Raw genomic sequence first — 15,862 nt, 5'->3', positions numbered from 1 at the left:
GGGAGACGACTTAGGGAGTGTTATCACTGGGTTACTTCTCCCCTCAATTAGTGAGTTGATCGTGGTACCAGTTATTGTCATTGTTAGTAATAGTGCATCTAGCGCTGGTGTAACTTAACAAATAAATTTTTAAAAAAAGTAAGTTTTACAATAGTAAAAACGTCAAATCTCTTCAATTCTTTGTTTCTTATCCAATTATTCCGCGAAAAAAATTCGAGTTACTTCTTTCATTTGCTTTTTTGCGTCACAGTTGCAGACATTAAAACGTTTGTCTTTCAGAGCAAACAAGTTGGAATCCCTAAAGATAAGATACCATACACAATAAATTTGGTAGGACGATATTAGCTTTGAAGGTCTCGCCTCCAACAGCTCGGCTCCTACGTCTGTCTCTTACTAATCCTTAAAATTTCAACCCATACTTCTCTCACAACCCAAAAATTTGAAGGTCTCGCCTCTAACAGCTCGGCTCCTATGTCTATCTCATTACTAATCCTTAAAATTTCAACCCATACTTCTCTCACAACCCAAAAATTTGAAGGTCTCGCCTCTAACAGCTCGGCTCCTATGTCTATCTCATTACTAATCCTTAAAATTTCAACCCATACTTCTCTCACAACCCAAAAATTAGAAGGTCTCGCCTCTAACAGCTCGGCTCCTATGTCTATCTCATTACTAATCCTTAAAATTTCAACCCATACTTCTCTCACAACCCAAAAATTTGAAGGTCTCGCCTCTAACAGCTCGGTTCCTACGTCTGTCTCTTACTAATCCTTAAAATTTCAACCCATACTTCTCTCACAACCCAAAAATTTCAATAATATTCAATTTTTAGTAAATTATGCACTTTGTAAAATCATTGATTGAATCTTTTAAAGAGAAGAGACCTATCCCGAGTCATCTCCAGTGATCCTAAAACGAATTTTTCTTGAATTATGGATCCAAGTGTATTTCTGTAGTGTGCAGAAAATTCTAGGAGTAATTTTTGAGAAATTTCTCAAAAATGAAGTTCCTTTTTCATGAAACAAATTTAAAGGAAACATTTTATTCGTTTCGGAAAATCGAAATCTTAAGGGCAAATTAAATTTTTTTATTTCTTTTTTTTAAGTAGTGCAGGGGTTCTTCAACCTGGGTTCCGCGGAACCGTAGGGTTACCTGGAACGTTGACAGGGGTTCTGCCGAGTGATCACTATATGCTCAGCCAAAACGCACGTAAAGTGGAAATCATATATACAATTGTCTTATTAAGATGTTTGTATTAAAAAATTAAATAAAGATACAAGAACAATTTTGCGAATTTGAGTAGAAAAAAAGTTGTGATAAACTATTTTATCTCCAACTTAAACATGAGGTTCCTTCAAGAAGGACCATGAGCTCCAAGGGTCCCTCACAGTGTTAAAGGTTGAAGACCACTGAAGTAGGTATGTATGGTGTTTCATTCTAACGTTCATAAAATCTAGCTCACCAGTAATCAATGTCTACCAAGAAATTAGCCTCCTGATTGCAGAATGTATAGTTGTACACCAAAGTCAAATACAGAATCGCTTCTTTGAACCTCTGTTATCCGAAAAGCAAATGGCTACTAAAAATGTCTGTACAGTTCACTGCAATATCTCCACGAATGTGATTGATGATTCTAACTGCGAGATATGATCTCAAAATGTGGATAGGATTTGATCAAAATGGCATTCAATATTTTGGGAGATAGCGAGAAATCAGTTGACATGATATGACAGGTTGCAGCATGTCACTTGTACTGTTTAATATTTACAATGATAACATTTGTCCTAGCTTCTTCAATGGAGCAGTGTAATCAAGAATATCTGTTAACCGTGATGTGTCCTGTAATGCGATGCTGCATGCATTTGTGTTACACTGTTGGTAAAATCAGAAGATACACTTTAAAGGTTAGTATTCTCTTTTGGCCTTATAACTAACAATTCAATTCAAATTTGGTAATGGAATTTTGTAGGCAATAATCAGTGACACGGATAATTGTAATTGAACTACGCTAAGAGAACACAACCAGTGGACCGTTGTTAAAATTAATTGTAACCATTTAACATATCTAACAAACAAATACATTTTCTTTAAGCCAGAGTTTTTATCATCCATTTTTCCCCTTCATTACACTTACCAAACCCCATCTTATACGTTTCTGACCTAATAAATTTGGAATTATTTTATTTAAAATCATTCTATGCTCAATTTTTTTAAAGCTGTGCATCCTACTAATCGAAATAAGGGTTATATAGCACTTATTTTAGCCCGCCTGTTGTAAAAGCTGTCTCAGTGGTATTTTGAGTAATTCGTACTACATATTACAAAAAATCCCTTATGGATTGCAAAGGCTGTACTCGGTTAGGATCAATTCCTTCTTAATACATTATACACTAATAAGTTCGGCTACATATTGCATCAGTTTTTAGCTTAAATAAATTTCAATTACGGCAAATACATTATTGATTACATTGTTATCTATTTGTACTTCGAATATAGATGCAAAATGTCAGGAATTTGCTCCAGCTACGTAGAAAATATTAAGAAGAGTAAAGTCTGGCATAATAGCAACTTTATAAGATGTATCTCAAAATGATTCTCAGTCAAGTACGTGAATTAGGAAAGAAGTTGTAAAAAAAGATAGCGTCCCGTAAGGCCAATTCCAGGTAAGTATTCCCCATCAACTACCTTATGAATTTGCCCGTTCAGTGTATAAACCTTCATGAGTCGATATAAGAACTTCAAGTCTGGTATACCCTCCGCAGGGATGACAAGATTCAAGGCAGCAGTGTTCAGCATCCAACTGCCTCAGGTAAGTTTCTTTTTATGCAGAAGTGAACGGTTTTTTGTATTCTTTGTATTTTTATAAATATTTGCAGATCCTCTAAGCTTCTTGGCAACTTATAACATCCAGTCTTTATGATTTTTGGAGTTGTTTGGTAGATAATCAGGATACCTATAAACTGAGAGTTTAATTTCGTATAAGCAATCGCCAATTTTGTTTAATCCAACTACCGATTAGGTTAATTTTCCTATATTCCATGTATAATAAAGTGGGAGATTTATACATTATATCAAGTCAACAATGATAATGTAGAATGAAAATCACCTACTTAAATCAATGCTTAAACAAAAAGTCTGAAGCTATTTTTAAAAAAAAAAAAAATTTACTGTATGAATATCAATTTCAGCACAACTGATCGCGCCACCCTCAATTCTCAAATTGGGAGTTTGGTAAAACAAATGAGAGTGAACGCGAACAATAAGTTTAAAGAACGAGCAAACTCTACTCAATTATAACTATATAAATTATTATATCATGAAGCGAGATCTGCTAATTTACTCGGTGAGATGGTAGTTATTGTCAATGGTTTATCTTCTGTGTACGTTGGACTCTTAAGCTGAGAGGAGAATTGGTGAATCTTAATTATAAGCCCTATGGCCAACAACAATCTGGTGTAGAAGATCCTCTATGTGATCTTAAGGAGAAGGAAGATGCTGTCCATTTTGTTGATACCTGCCCTGTCGCCTATTCGTTTAGCGGTTTTGGGAGAAAGATATCTCTCTCTCTCTCTCTAGAAAGATTTGTAGATTCGATGAACGGTATAGATTGGCCTCAACTGATCCATTAAGCAACTGAATCTTGGGAGTTATTATTATTATTATTATTATTTATTCAAATTTGTACAAAGGTAAAACCTGTTACAAATGGAGTTCTGCTACTTAGTACTATGACAAATATTCCTAATATAATATATTAATCACAACACAAAAAACCAAAAGCCGGAAACTTAAAATAAATTAAATAAAATTAAATAAACAGAAACTTAGACCATATCAAAAAGAAATTATAACTGATCACTCATTTAGAACAAAGGCTCTTAATTTCAATACATTTTCAAGAAACTTATAGATACGATATATTGTATGTTCAAAAGGAGTACTAAAAAACAGATTTGTAAATTCAGAACTGGCATCGTTTTCTGCAGTTATATTTAATTGCTTTCTAAATAGCTTGTATAACGGACACTTTATAAATATATGTGTTAAAGTTTCAGGTTCGTTTAAATTACATAAAAGGCAAAGGTTTTTTGGATTAATTTTATAGGTAATTTTATTAAGTGTAAGTTTGATAAAATAAGGGCCAGAAAGTCTTATTTGGGCGTAAATTTTGATAAATTTGAAAGGAATAGAGCTCTGAAGATATTTCTGAGTTTCATTCAACAATACTGCATTATTCCAAAATATATTAAAAGATGACTTTAAGACTCTTTCTAAATCGGCTTGAATTAAATAATTTTTGTATCTTTCTATAGTTATTTTAATGTTTCTCTTAACTCTGACCAGCTCCTGTAAAGGACCTAAATCGTCTATACTAATGCATTTCAGGCATTCCTCCTTGGCTTGTGAAAACCAATTATATTTGATCTCCCCTGGTTTAAGGACACTATAGTTCACAAGGGTCGCAAAACAGAGATATAGAAAACTATTTTCGGCTGAATTGCTGATCTTAAACATCCAATGAAGAGTTGATTTTAAAATATTAAATGAAAGTTTTAACTGGTCAGTCTCCAATCTAATTAAGTGATTTGGTGTGGTCCGCGGGAGACACAGTAAACGTTTATAATAATTCATTTGTACTTTTTCCAATTGATCGCCATGCCTCAATGCCCATACAGGGCAACAATATACTAAACAGCTTTTCACTAAAGACTGAAATAAATATTCGTTTAGCGGTTTTGGGAGAAAGATATCTCTCTCTCTCTCTCTCTCTCTAGAAAGATTTGTAGATTCGATGAACGGTATAGATTGGCCTCAACTGATCCATTAAGCAACTGAATCTTGGGAGTTTACGAGGAAAATTCCTCAATGAACCTGTTTCTTGATTTTGTGGTCATCACAGAGGAGCCTTTGTATTTGTATAATTTATCATTGATTACCCAATAATACTTAGAAAATAAAAAAATTAATGTATTTTCTCTCTTACCCTCCTTGTTCGTCCTTTCTGTATTTAAAAAGACAGTTCATTGCACTTTGTTTCCTTAATTCTTCTTGAGGGTTTCTTCCCTCCTCTGATTTTAAAAAGTATTATTTTTTATTTTTTCATGTTTTATGTTGCCAAATTTTCAAAATTGTTTCAATTTATATACGAGGGTCGTTTGAAAAGTCCGTGCAAAGTCAGAGACATAGCACCACTGGCGCGTATCGAGGTTATGTTTAGTTAGTAGCATCTCTTGGAAGAACACACACCAAGTTTCAGCCAGATCGGTCTATTTCTTTGTGTTTGGCATTCGTTTGAATCGAGGAAGTCGAGTGATTTTCAAAAAATTGGACGAAAAAGAATTTCGTGTGTTGATTAAACACTACTTTATGAAAGGCAAAACGCCTCAGGAGACTAAAGAGAAGCTTGATAAACATTATGGTGACTCTGCACCTTCGATTAGAACAGTTTATAAGTGGTTTCAAAATTTTCGGAGTGGCCATATGGGCACAAGTGACGCTGAACGTTCTGGGCGCCCTGTTGAAGTTACTACTCCACAAATCATTGATAAAATCCATGATATGGTGATGGATGACAGAAGAGTGGAAGGTGCGTGAGATTGCTAGTGCTGTGGGCATCTCGAATGAACGGGTACATAATATTTTGCATCAACATTTGGACATGACAAAGCTATCCGCAAGATGGGTGCCGCGATTGCTCACGCTAGACCAAAAACGAAATCGTGTGAAGTGTTGCAAGGACGGTTTGCAGCTGTTCCAGAAGAATCCGCAGGACTTTAAGCGTCGTTTCGTCACTGTGGATGAAACATGGATACATCACTACACTCCTGAGACCAAAGAACAATCTAAACAATGGGTTACCAAGGGGGAATCTGCGCCAAAAAAGGCGAAGACCGTTCCTTCGGCCGGAAAGATTATGGCGACTGTCTTTTGGAATTCGCAAGAAATAATCCTCATCGTTTGAAAAGTCCGTGCAAAAATAAAAACTACTTAATTTTTTGGGGTAAACCTTTTTTATTTTTCAACATAGTCTCCTTTTAGGCTTATACACTTCGTCCAACGCTGCTCTAGTTTGTTGATCCCTTCCGAATAATAGGATTTGTCCAAGTCTGAAAAATAGCCATTCGTTTCTGCAATCACCTCCTCGTTTGAATAAAATCTTTTTCCTGCCAGCCATTTCTTCATATTGGGGCACAAATAGTAGTCCGAGGGAGCCAAGTTTGGAGAATAGGGGGGATGTGAAACGAGTTGGAACCCTATTTCCATTAATTTTGCGACCACAACTGCTGAGGAGTGAGCTGGTGCGTTGTCGTGATGGAAAAGGACTTTTTTGTAGGCCAATCGTGGGCGTTTTTCTTGCAGCTCGGTTTTCAAACGGTCCAATAGCGATGAATAATATGCACCTGTAAGAGTTTTACCCTTTTCCAGATAGTCGATGAGGATTATTCCTTGCGAATTCCAAAAGACAGTCTCCATAATCTTTCCGGCCGAAGGAACGGTCTTCGCCTTTTTTGGCGCAGATTCCCCCTTGGTAACCCATTGTTTAGATTGTTCTTTGGTCTCAGTAGTGTAGTGATGTATCCATGTATCATCCACAGTGACGAAACGACGCTTAAAGTCCTGCGGATTCTTCTGGAACAGCTGCAAACCGTCCTTACACGATTTCGTTTTTGGTCAAGCGTGAGCAATCGCGGCACCCATCTTGCGGATAGCTTTGTCATGTCCAAATGTTGATGCAAAATATTATGTACCCGTTCATTCGAGATGCCCACAGCACTAGCAATCTCACGCACCTTCACTCTTCTGTCATCCATCACCATATCATGGATTTTATCAATGATTTCTGGAGTAGTAACCTCAACAGGGCGTCCAGAACGTTCAGCGTCACTTGTGCCCATTTGGCCACTCCGAAAATTTTGAAACCACTTATAAACTGTTCTAATCGAAGGTGCAGAGTCACCATAATGTTTATCAAGCTTCTCTTTAGTCTCCTCAGGCGTTTTGCCTTTCATAAAGTAGTGTTTAATCAACACACGAAATTCTTTTTCGTCCATTTTTTGAAAATCACTCGACTTCCTCGATTCAAACGAATGCCAAACACAAAGAAATAGACCGATCTGGCTGAAACTTGGTGTGTGTTCTTCCAAGAGATGCTACCAACTAAACATAACCTCGATATGCGCCAGTGGTGCTATCTCTCTGACTTTGCACGTCCTTTTCAAACGACCCTCGTATATTACAAAATATTATCCATCTTTGTAAGGTCCTTGTTTTCATAGAGCATATTTCTTCTATTTGTTACATGATTTTGACAAATGATGGTTTCAGAATTCTGTGTACTTACAATTCATTTTTAAAAGCAAGTTTTTTTCTCTTTCAAATTAATTAATTTTTTCATTTCAAGATAATCTATCATAGAAATAGGCAAAATGTTCTGTTACATCACTTCCTATGGCCATTTTGCACAAACAAAATGCTTTTAATAGACGAGCTTTGTTGACAGTATTCTTTGGTTCGTGAATTGACATTTTTGTAACAATTCAAAAATATTCATTCACAATGTTTTTGTATTTTCTTTAAAAGAGTTTTAATTGACCAAACTAATACTCGCTGTTGCTTCTAGTTAGGCGTTTGTCCTAGCCAGTTAACTATGTAGTGTTTCTTTCAAGTTATGACAGACATTTACCGAACGGTCGTTAACGTTTCATTTGAACTCTAGTTGTACTTATTGTTAGGTTAGACACTTTAGTTTGAAACTTATTCACAGGGAATAGTTACTTCATTAGTCTGTTCTATGACATCAAGCCTTTCTTCAACAATATCTTTTACTGTACTGAAAAAGTCTGTAACATTGTTGTCAATTATTCTTTTTAGAACGGTACTAAAATTCGAGACAATTTAAATATTTGGGTAGAACTATAAAATTCAAGAAAATATTAAGATTTTTAATTGACATACCCGATTTTCGTTTCCTTTAAATGAGACGATTAATTAATGTAAAATGTTTTATAGATTTACCATAAACGAGACAGCAATTCATATTGTTATTTAAGATTATTGCTCTGCAAGTAGAACAATGTCTATTGTGATTCCTACAGGTAATTCTGCTTTATGAGTAATTCAAACTGAATTAATGTCTTCTAAAACAATTCACTTCTTCATTACCTTTAGACCAATACCAGTATCTGCTCCTACTTAGAGACGTTCCAAATATATATGGGGCATTTCAAAAATACCTAAAGTACTTTGAGAATGACTTGGAGCATTTTATTTCTTCTGCTAGTGGCCGTGACGATATATGGTGTAAGTTAAACAGTGTTACAGTCTTGTAGTACTATTTACATAACGCTACTTAAATTCTGTTCAATAATATCTATTTTTTAATAATATTTGAGTTTATTTTTATTTTTTAATTTAAGGTTTGTCAATAATTGTGGTCAATGTTGCCTGAAGCTTTTTTTCAGGGCTCTCTAATTATAGTCAACATTGTCCAGCACAGTTTGTGTTGTTTTTAGTGCGTATTTTTTATGTATAAGTCTTAGTTTTATATACGTGAGTGTGCTTAAGTATGTGTGTAATTATGTGCTTAGTATGTTTAAGTATAGTCTTAAAGTATTAAGTATGTCATAAAGGTATTTATTGGGTGGTATTGAGCTAAATTTCTGTAAACTAGAACCATACTACTGTAATATCTGTGTTATCTTTTTAAACGCCTATTATGACATTCTGGACTGTGCTTTTCATTTATAGTGATTTGGTTATTTGGAATATAAAACATTTAGTGCTTCAACTGTAAAGAGAACCAAATTCTACATATTGAGCAACAATAATTATATTTGCGAAACTTTTTCTCTGAACATTTTTGTAAAAATCTGATTAAAATTAAAGGGATAATTTGTAAATATATGTATATATAAGGTAAGTGGGGGGAAGATGCCAACTTAACACTTATTTCCGTTTTGTAGGAAATTGGGTTATCGAAAAACAACACCAAATGTATCAACGTCTAGGTTGTTTTTTATTCTTTAATTACATATATATATATATATATATATATATTAGTATATTTAATTAAATGCAAAACCGATAAAAATGCATTTGAATGAAATTTGGCAAAATTGGCATCTTCCCCCATCATATGGGGAAGATGCCAGTTGATGCGGGGGAAGATGCAACAATATCTTAAGATATAAATTGAGAAAGAAAAAATTACAAATTTAATGTTAGGTAAACAGCAAAATATTCTCATTAAACACTGAGGGGAAGGAACACCGAACAAAAGACATTTTTTGTTTAATTTTTAACATTTTTTGCAATGCAAATTGTCTTTGTTGCAAATTTCATGTAGCCATCTCTTGCATGTTATCCATTGAAGCCAATCGCATTTTGGGCTCTTCCTATCATAAAAATATTCTTTACACTCAATACAAAAATCATGTCACTCTCACCACTGGTCATTACCAAATTATCGGGAGCGGAGGATGCTGAAGATGAACTGTCCTTCCTTTTCTTTTTCTGCAGTACTTTTCCCCCCTTTTTTTTTGTCGGCAGAGTAGCCTTTCTTCTCAATGCCTCCCGTTTCTCCACCGTCGTAAGGACTTCAGCAGTTTGTTTCTTTCTTCGAGTTTGCTTGGGTTTCTGAAATCTGGGGATAGGGGACTAATTTCTTCAAAAGAAGTGATGGCACCGCTGCTGCTTGTTGAAGCTATTGCCAGAGGTGCGTTAACTTCTTGTGTGGCATTCAAATTTTCCTTCATATTGTCAGAAATGGTATAAGCATGTTCTGGAATTTTTTGCGGATCGTATGGATAAATTCCGCATGCAGAAAATCCCACGCTGCCATTTCCAACAGTGGCTGCCCAATTCCACGCGGCGCTCAGCAAAGACCCAAATTGAAGTCTGGTGATTCTGCGTCCCGGGGTAGAATGGATCCGGTTGTTAAGGGCCTGCTGCCAAAAAGTTTTGTCTTTGATTTCTATTCCCTATAACATGCTATTAGTTAGTTTTCCTTTTTATTTAATAGTTTTTAATGCTGGGTCAATATGATGGCACTTCACATGAGGTGACGGCTCAAGGGTTAATAATATTAATGTATTATACAAAAACTATATTTCGATTGTCAGTAATTGTTTTATTTTGATTTTATATTATAAAATATATCATTATAATGTAATAATGAACGAGAATCAATAAGAAATTGAAACAGTTCAATAGGTGGCATCTTACCCCAAGCACTGGAGGAAGACGCTACATAGGTTTATTTTTGTACTAAGGCTTCAATCATGTTGTTTCAAGCTAACACGTACTCACCAAGATGTACACGACACAAATATAACGGAATTATTACGTTTAATCCAGTCAATCCGTCACCAAACCTTAAGTATCGACAACGAAATATTATAACATGGGTACTCACCAAGTTCAAAGAGTTGAATTTTCAGTTTAACGACGATTAAACTAGATATAAATAGAAATACTCACAAGCACGGTATTCACAGTTGTTTACTACACAATATAACGTAGGAATTGCTGTCATCCAGTTGTAGATATGCAAAATCTGACGATACTTGCATCTTCCCCCAACTGGCATCTTCCCCCCACTTACCTTATATTTTTTTTTTTTCATTAGGTTCAAGAGGTATGCTATAATTGCACAGTATACAAAGAGAATGACCTAATGTTTACGAATACGCTGGCCAATATGTTGAATCAGAATAGTCAATATGGTGTGGATTTCTTAGACATCATTTCCGGATATACAGAGGTTTGCAAAGTTTACTATTGTTTTAGTGATTTACAAATTTTAATTTATTTATTTTTATAATACTTTTTGCCTATTGTTTGCAGCCACTAGGAGATTTCACGTTGTATGAAATATTCTTTGAGGGAATAGTGGCAAAATCGATGAATGAAACGTTATTTTGCGAGACTGTATTTGAACACTATCCGAAAATAGGAAAATTTGTTACTTATTTCTTAATTTGTAGCCAACCCATACAACGTTATAATAAGTGGCCCGGAACTCATCCAGAACATTAGGAAGTTTGTTTAGAAAAAAATAAAATCAAAAATTCCAAAGAATTCTCAATCAGCGAAAATCCTCTTTAAGAGTTTTATAAATGACAAAAACCCAAAATGGCATTCGAGAAGACGGAAGTGTCCACGCTATCCTCTCTCATCCTCTCTCTGTTAATTGGCCTTTAACAAACTTCCCGGAAAATTATGTGAAATTTTAGAAAAAAAATCCCCCAAAAAAACAAAAATCTTTTAATTGATTATTCTTGATTATTGATATAACTTAACCCACTCGCTTTAGCTAAACAGTGCAACCTTAATATCAAATTGTAATTTTTCACTTTTTGAGACAACTTTTGCAAGAAGTGATAAAATTACATTGAGCCACATTTTGAGTTTTCTTTCTCTAAATAAAGAAGTTAAAGCTAATAACGCAAATTCGCTTAGCAGGTAAAGAAAATATCTCGCCTATTTCTAATCAAGATAAAGTATGAATTATGGGAAATTAAACCTTGCGAATTCTGTAAATCTGGCGAAGTTGATAATTTACAGCACTTCCTGAGTACTTGCCCTGTTTTTACCTCAATCAGACACCAATATCTCGCTCAAAATACAATGGAATCTTTACTAGTGATCAATCACGAAACTAAATTGAACAGTTCGTATATATTTCCGATTAATTGCTTAAAATTAAAGGAAATTCTTGATCGAATATTGTTCTACTAAGATTTTTGGTACTCGATATTTTTTTTTTTTTTTTTGGCGCATCAACAGCTGAGGTTATTAGCGCCCGGTGCTTTTTCCAGTGCACTGCCGGCCTCCGGACAGTGTTCTCTCGTTACAGACAACACTGTCCATCACCGGACAGTGAGCTGTAAGAAGCTCCTAAGAACAGAGAAAATCTAAATGGGCCAGCAGCAGGATACAAAACCTTGGGACCTCCTCGTGGGAATCCAATACGCTAACCACATATTTTGATAATTGCAATGCTTCTCTATAACATAAGAATAACATGAGGATTGGCGATGTACTTTAAGTGGTAATAGTAATAATAGAGTTTATTGGATATAATTACCTTGCATATCACATATTTTATTCATCTACAAACATAAAGAAGATAGAATAACTATGGTCATAGACCGTCGGTAGAGTGGTTTCATTCATCATTTTGAAATCATTTTGATTCCAATCGATAGTTTGAATAAAACAGAACTAAATGAGAATAAACAATAAACTCACAAACCTCTATAAACTAACATGAGAAATCTACTAAAAGAATAGATAATGTAATCAAATAAATCTTGAACAAAAGTAAGTAAATAAACTCAATTTTAAGACTTACTATTTCTTTATTTGCTACTGCTATCAGGAATATCTATTTTGTTATTCTTTAAATTTAATTGTCTCAGTTAACTTTTTAGATTTTTATAAATAATTGTATAAATTTTTACAATAAAAGATGGCCAATCACTTTTATTCAAAACATTAACCATATCCATTCCTGACAATTCGAGATTTCCAAAATATTTCAACCCTTACGAGTATTTCACTCATTCTAGGACTGACGGTAAAGCAGTGGATATATTCGGTCGATTGTACAGTGTTTAAGAATATAAGCTCTTTCAAGTTTTTCCCTTAAAAAAAAGTTGTTTAATTTTTTAATTATTTTTTTCTGCAACCATGTAGGGAAGTTCTCATTACTCAATTAAAATCAGCTGTGTAATGCCCAACTTCCCACACTAGTGGGGGGAAATTCCCATTAGTGTCACTTTCCGCACAAGTGAGTGGAAAAACTTTATTGTGCTTCCTTGATATAAGAAGTTTTGTTATTAACATAAATATTTTCTGTAAAACTCTAATAAGCTTATTTAAATTTATTTTATTTAAATAATTAAAAAACGAATATTAAAAAATAAAATAAAAATTGAAAGGAATATAGAAATAAAAATAATACTTTAATAAATAATTAGTTATTTTTAATTATAACAGTTAAAAAGGTTATAGTGTTACCTTATAGAAATTTAAAATGGATTCTAGTGATTCCTGTTTAGAAAACACTCCTCCATCAATAAAAGAAACAGCAGAAAATGTAATAAGTAATGTAAATAATTGTAATATAACAATAAATGTTTATAATAAATAAATTACTTTTTGTAGACTGTAAAAATGAAATTTTTAATTTTATTAGTTAATAAATGGTTGCAGAAAAAATATAATATTTAACTCTAGTGTAAAGTATTTTCCTCACACTCGGCAATTTGCACTTGCACTCGCATCGCTTCGCTCGCTCGTGCGTGCAAACCCTGCCTCGCGTGAGGAAAAGTACTACTTTCCACACTTGTTAAATAAATAACTATTGTTTAGCGAATTTTGTTTATTTTTTGTCTTTGCTTGCATTTTGCACAAACTATATTCTGTGTTTAAATAATGTTTTTGTCGATTTCTCGCTATAAGACCAAGTCTTTATCAGCTATAAATTCAATACAATACAATATATTAGCGCTAGAATTTCCGTTGAACATAATTCAACTAGAAGAACAGGTTGTCGTTAACCAATCGTTCTCTCTAATGTGGGCTCAAATTTATAGTTCCTGTAAAACTTGTTAACTCATAATTTATTGGAAGATAAAGTTAATCAAAGCAATAATATCTTCTTTTTTACTAGATGTTATCTGATGTTATATGCCAAACTTTAGCATGTAAAAATTAATAAATCACTTATGACATTGTAATTTTCTGGCTGTTCAGTGATCAGTTTAACAACAGCAGTCTAAATACTAAACATCTTCAGTGTTTGCCTAATTATACGAGGGTCGTTTGAAAAGTCCGTGCAAAAATAAAAACTACTTAATTTTTTGGGGTAAACCTTTTTTATTTTTCAACATAGTCTCCTTTTAGGCTTATACACTTCGTCCAACGATGCTCTAGTTTGTTGATCCCTTCTGAATTATAGGATTTGTCCAAGTCTGAAAAATAGCCATTCGTTTCTGCAATCACCTCCTCGTTTGAATAAAATCTTTTTCCCGCCAGCCATTTCTTCATATTGGGGAAGAAATAGTAGTCCGAGGGAGCCAAGTCTGGAGAATAGGGTGGATGTGAAACGAGTTGGAACCCTATTTCCATTAATTTTGCGACCACAACTGCTGAGGTGTGAGCTGGTGCGTTGTCGTGATGGAACAGGACTTTTTTCTGGGCCAATCGTGGGCGTTTTTCTTGCAGCTCGGTTTTCAAACGGTCCAATAACGATGAAAAATATGCACCTGTAATAGTCTTACTCTTTTCCAGATAGTCGATGAGGATTATTCCTTGCGAATCCCAAAAGACAGTCGCCATAATCTTTCCGGCCGAAGGAACGGTCTTCGCCTTTTTTGGCGCAGAGATTCCCCCTTGGTAACCCATTGTTTAGATTGTTCTTTTGTCTCAGGAGTATAGTGATGTATCCATGTTTCATCCACAGTGACGAAACGACGCTTAAAGTCCTTCGGATTCTTCTGGAACAGCTGCAAACCGTCCTTGCAACACTTCACACTAATTCGTTTTTGGTCAAGCGTGAACAATCGCGGCACCCATCTTGCGGATAGCTTTGTCATGTCCAAATGTTGATGCAAAATATTATGTACCCGTTCATTCGAGATGCCCACAGCACTAGCAATCTCACGCACCTTCACTCTTCTGTCATCCATCACCATATCATGGATTTTATCAATGATTTCTGGAGTAGTAACCTCAACAGGGCGTCCAGAACGTTCAGCGTCACTTGTGCCCATATGGCCACTCCGAAAATTTTGAAACCACTTATAAACTGTTCTAATCGAAGGTGCAGAGTCACCATAATGTTTATCAAGCTTCTCTTTAGTCTTCTGAGGCGTTTTGCCTTTCATAAAGTAGTGTTTAATCAACACACGAAATTCTTTTTCGTCCATTTTTTGAAAATCACTCGACTTCCTCGATTCAAACGAATGCCAAACACAAAGAAATAGACCGATCTGGCTGAAACTTGGTGTGTGTTCTTCCAAGAGATGCTACTAACTAAACATAACCTCGATACGCGCCAGTGGTGCTATCTCTCTGACTTTGCACGGACTTTTCAAACGACCCTCGTACAGCATCTGACGAAAACAGCTATATGGACGTAACTCGAGAAATATTGCCACAGTTTACTTGCTATAAAATATAAATTTGATAATAATATAAAATTAAATAAAACAATAAAATATTTTAAGATGCGAAGAACACATCTTAGAGTAAACATGCGCTTAACTTCTAAGATAACCTTTACCCTCAATCAGAAGGTACTCCCACCAATCTATCTGAACCATATCGCTATTCCTCCGGCAGATAAGGTGCGTTATCTTGGACTTTTCCTTGACAAGCACCTTACTTGGAACTCAAGCGACAGGAACTTTACTTACGTTATTGAATGACCAAAAGACTCCTTGACAGGCGCTCCAAATTGTCTATTGCCAATAAAAAGAAAATCTGCACAGCTCTACTTGCCCCAATCTGGAAATAAGGACTTGGAATTAACTGTACGGCACTGCAAAGCGTTCCAATCTCAACCGCATCCAATCCCTTCAATCGAAAATCCTTAACTCTCCTTTCTACGTAAGCAATCACACCATTCACACTGACCTAAAAATCCTTTTTGTCCGAGACCTAGCCAAATCCCCGTTACACCAAATTTCATTCCAAACTTTCCCAACATTTCAACCCGCTCATAAACAATCTATCCCAAACTAATCTTCCCTCAAATCTTCGCCGAAGACTGAAGCGTCGATGGCCTCGCAATCACCCTGATCGCATGATTAAAAATAGGGCATCCTTCGAATTCACTTCAACGGCATCCTGT

General features: G+C 34.9%; 2 protein-coding genes across 12 annotated transcripts in view; one reads left to right on the top strand and one right to left on the bottom strand.

The window, feature by feature from the left end:
• Window positions 1-15,862, bottom strand: part of pHCl-1 (pH-sensitive chloride channel 1) — a 300,587-nt gene that overhangs the window by 169,577 nt on the left and 115,148 nt on the right. The gene's annotated exons all lie outside the window — the stretch shown is intronic.
• LOC141454332 (uncharacterized) lies at window positions 8,146-13,116 on the top strand. The gene is made up of 3 exons (XM_074128443.1): window positions 8,146-8,301; window positions 10,628-10,762; window positions 10,846-13,116. Exons 1-3 carry the CDS (start codon window positions 8,251-8,253, stop codon window positions 11,035-11,037), a joined length of 378 nt encoding a protein of 125 aa, XP_073984544.1. The 5' UTR covers window positions 8,146-8,250; the 3' UTR covers window positions 11,038-13,116.

This window comes from Rhodnius prolixus, unplaced genomic scaffold (genome assembly GCF_049639745.1).
Source record: "Rhodnius prolixus isolate KJV_2025 unplaced genomic scaffold, Rpr scaffold_9, whole genome shotgun sequence".
Lineage (NCBI taxonomy): Eukaryota > Metazoa > Arthropoda > Insecta > Hemiptera > Reduviidae > Rhodnius > Rhodnius prolixus.
The sequence above is the reverse complement of the archived record's forward strand: the minus strand, read 5'-3'. Positions and strand labels throughout refer to the sequence as shown.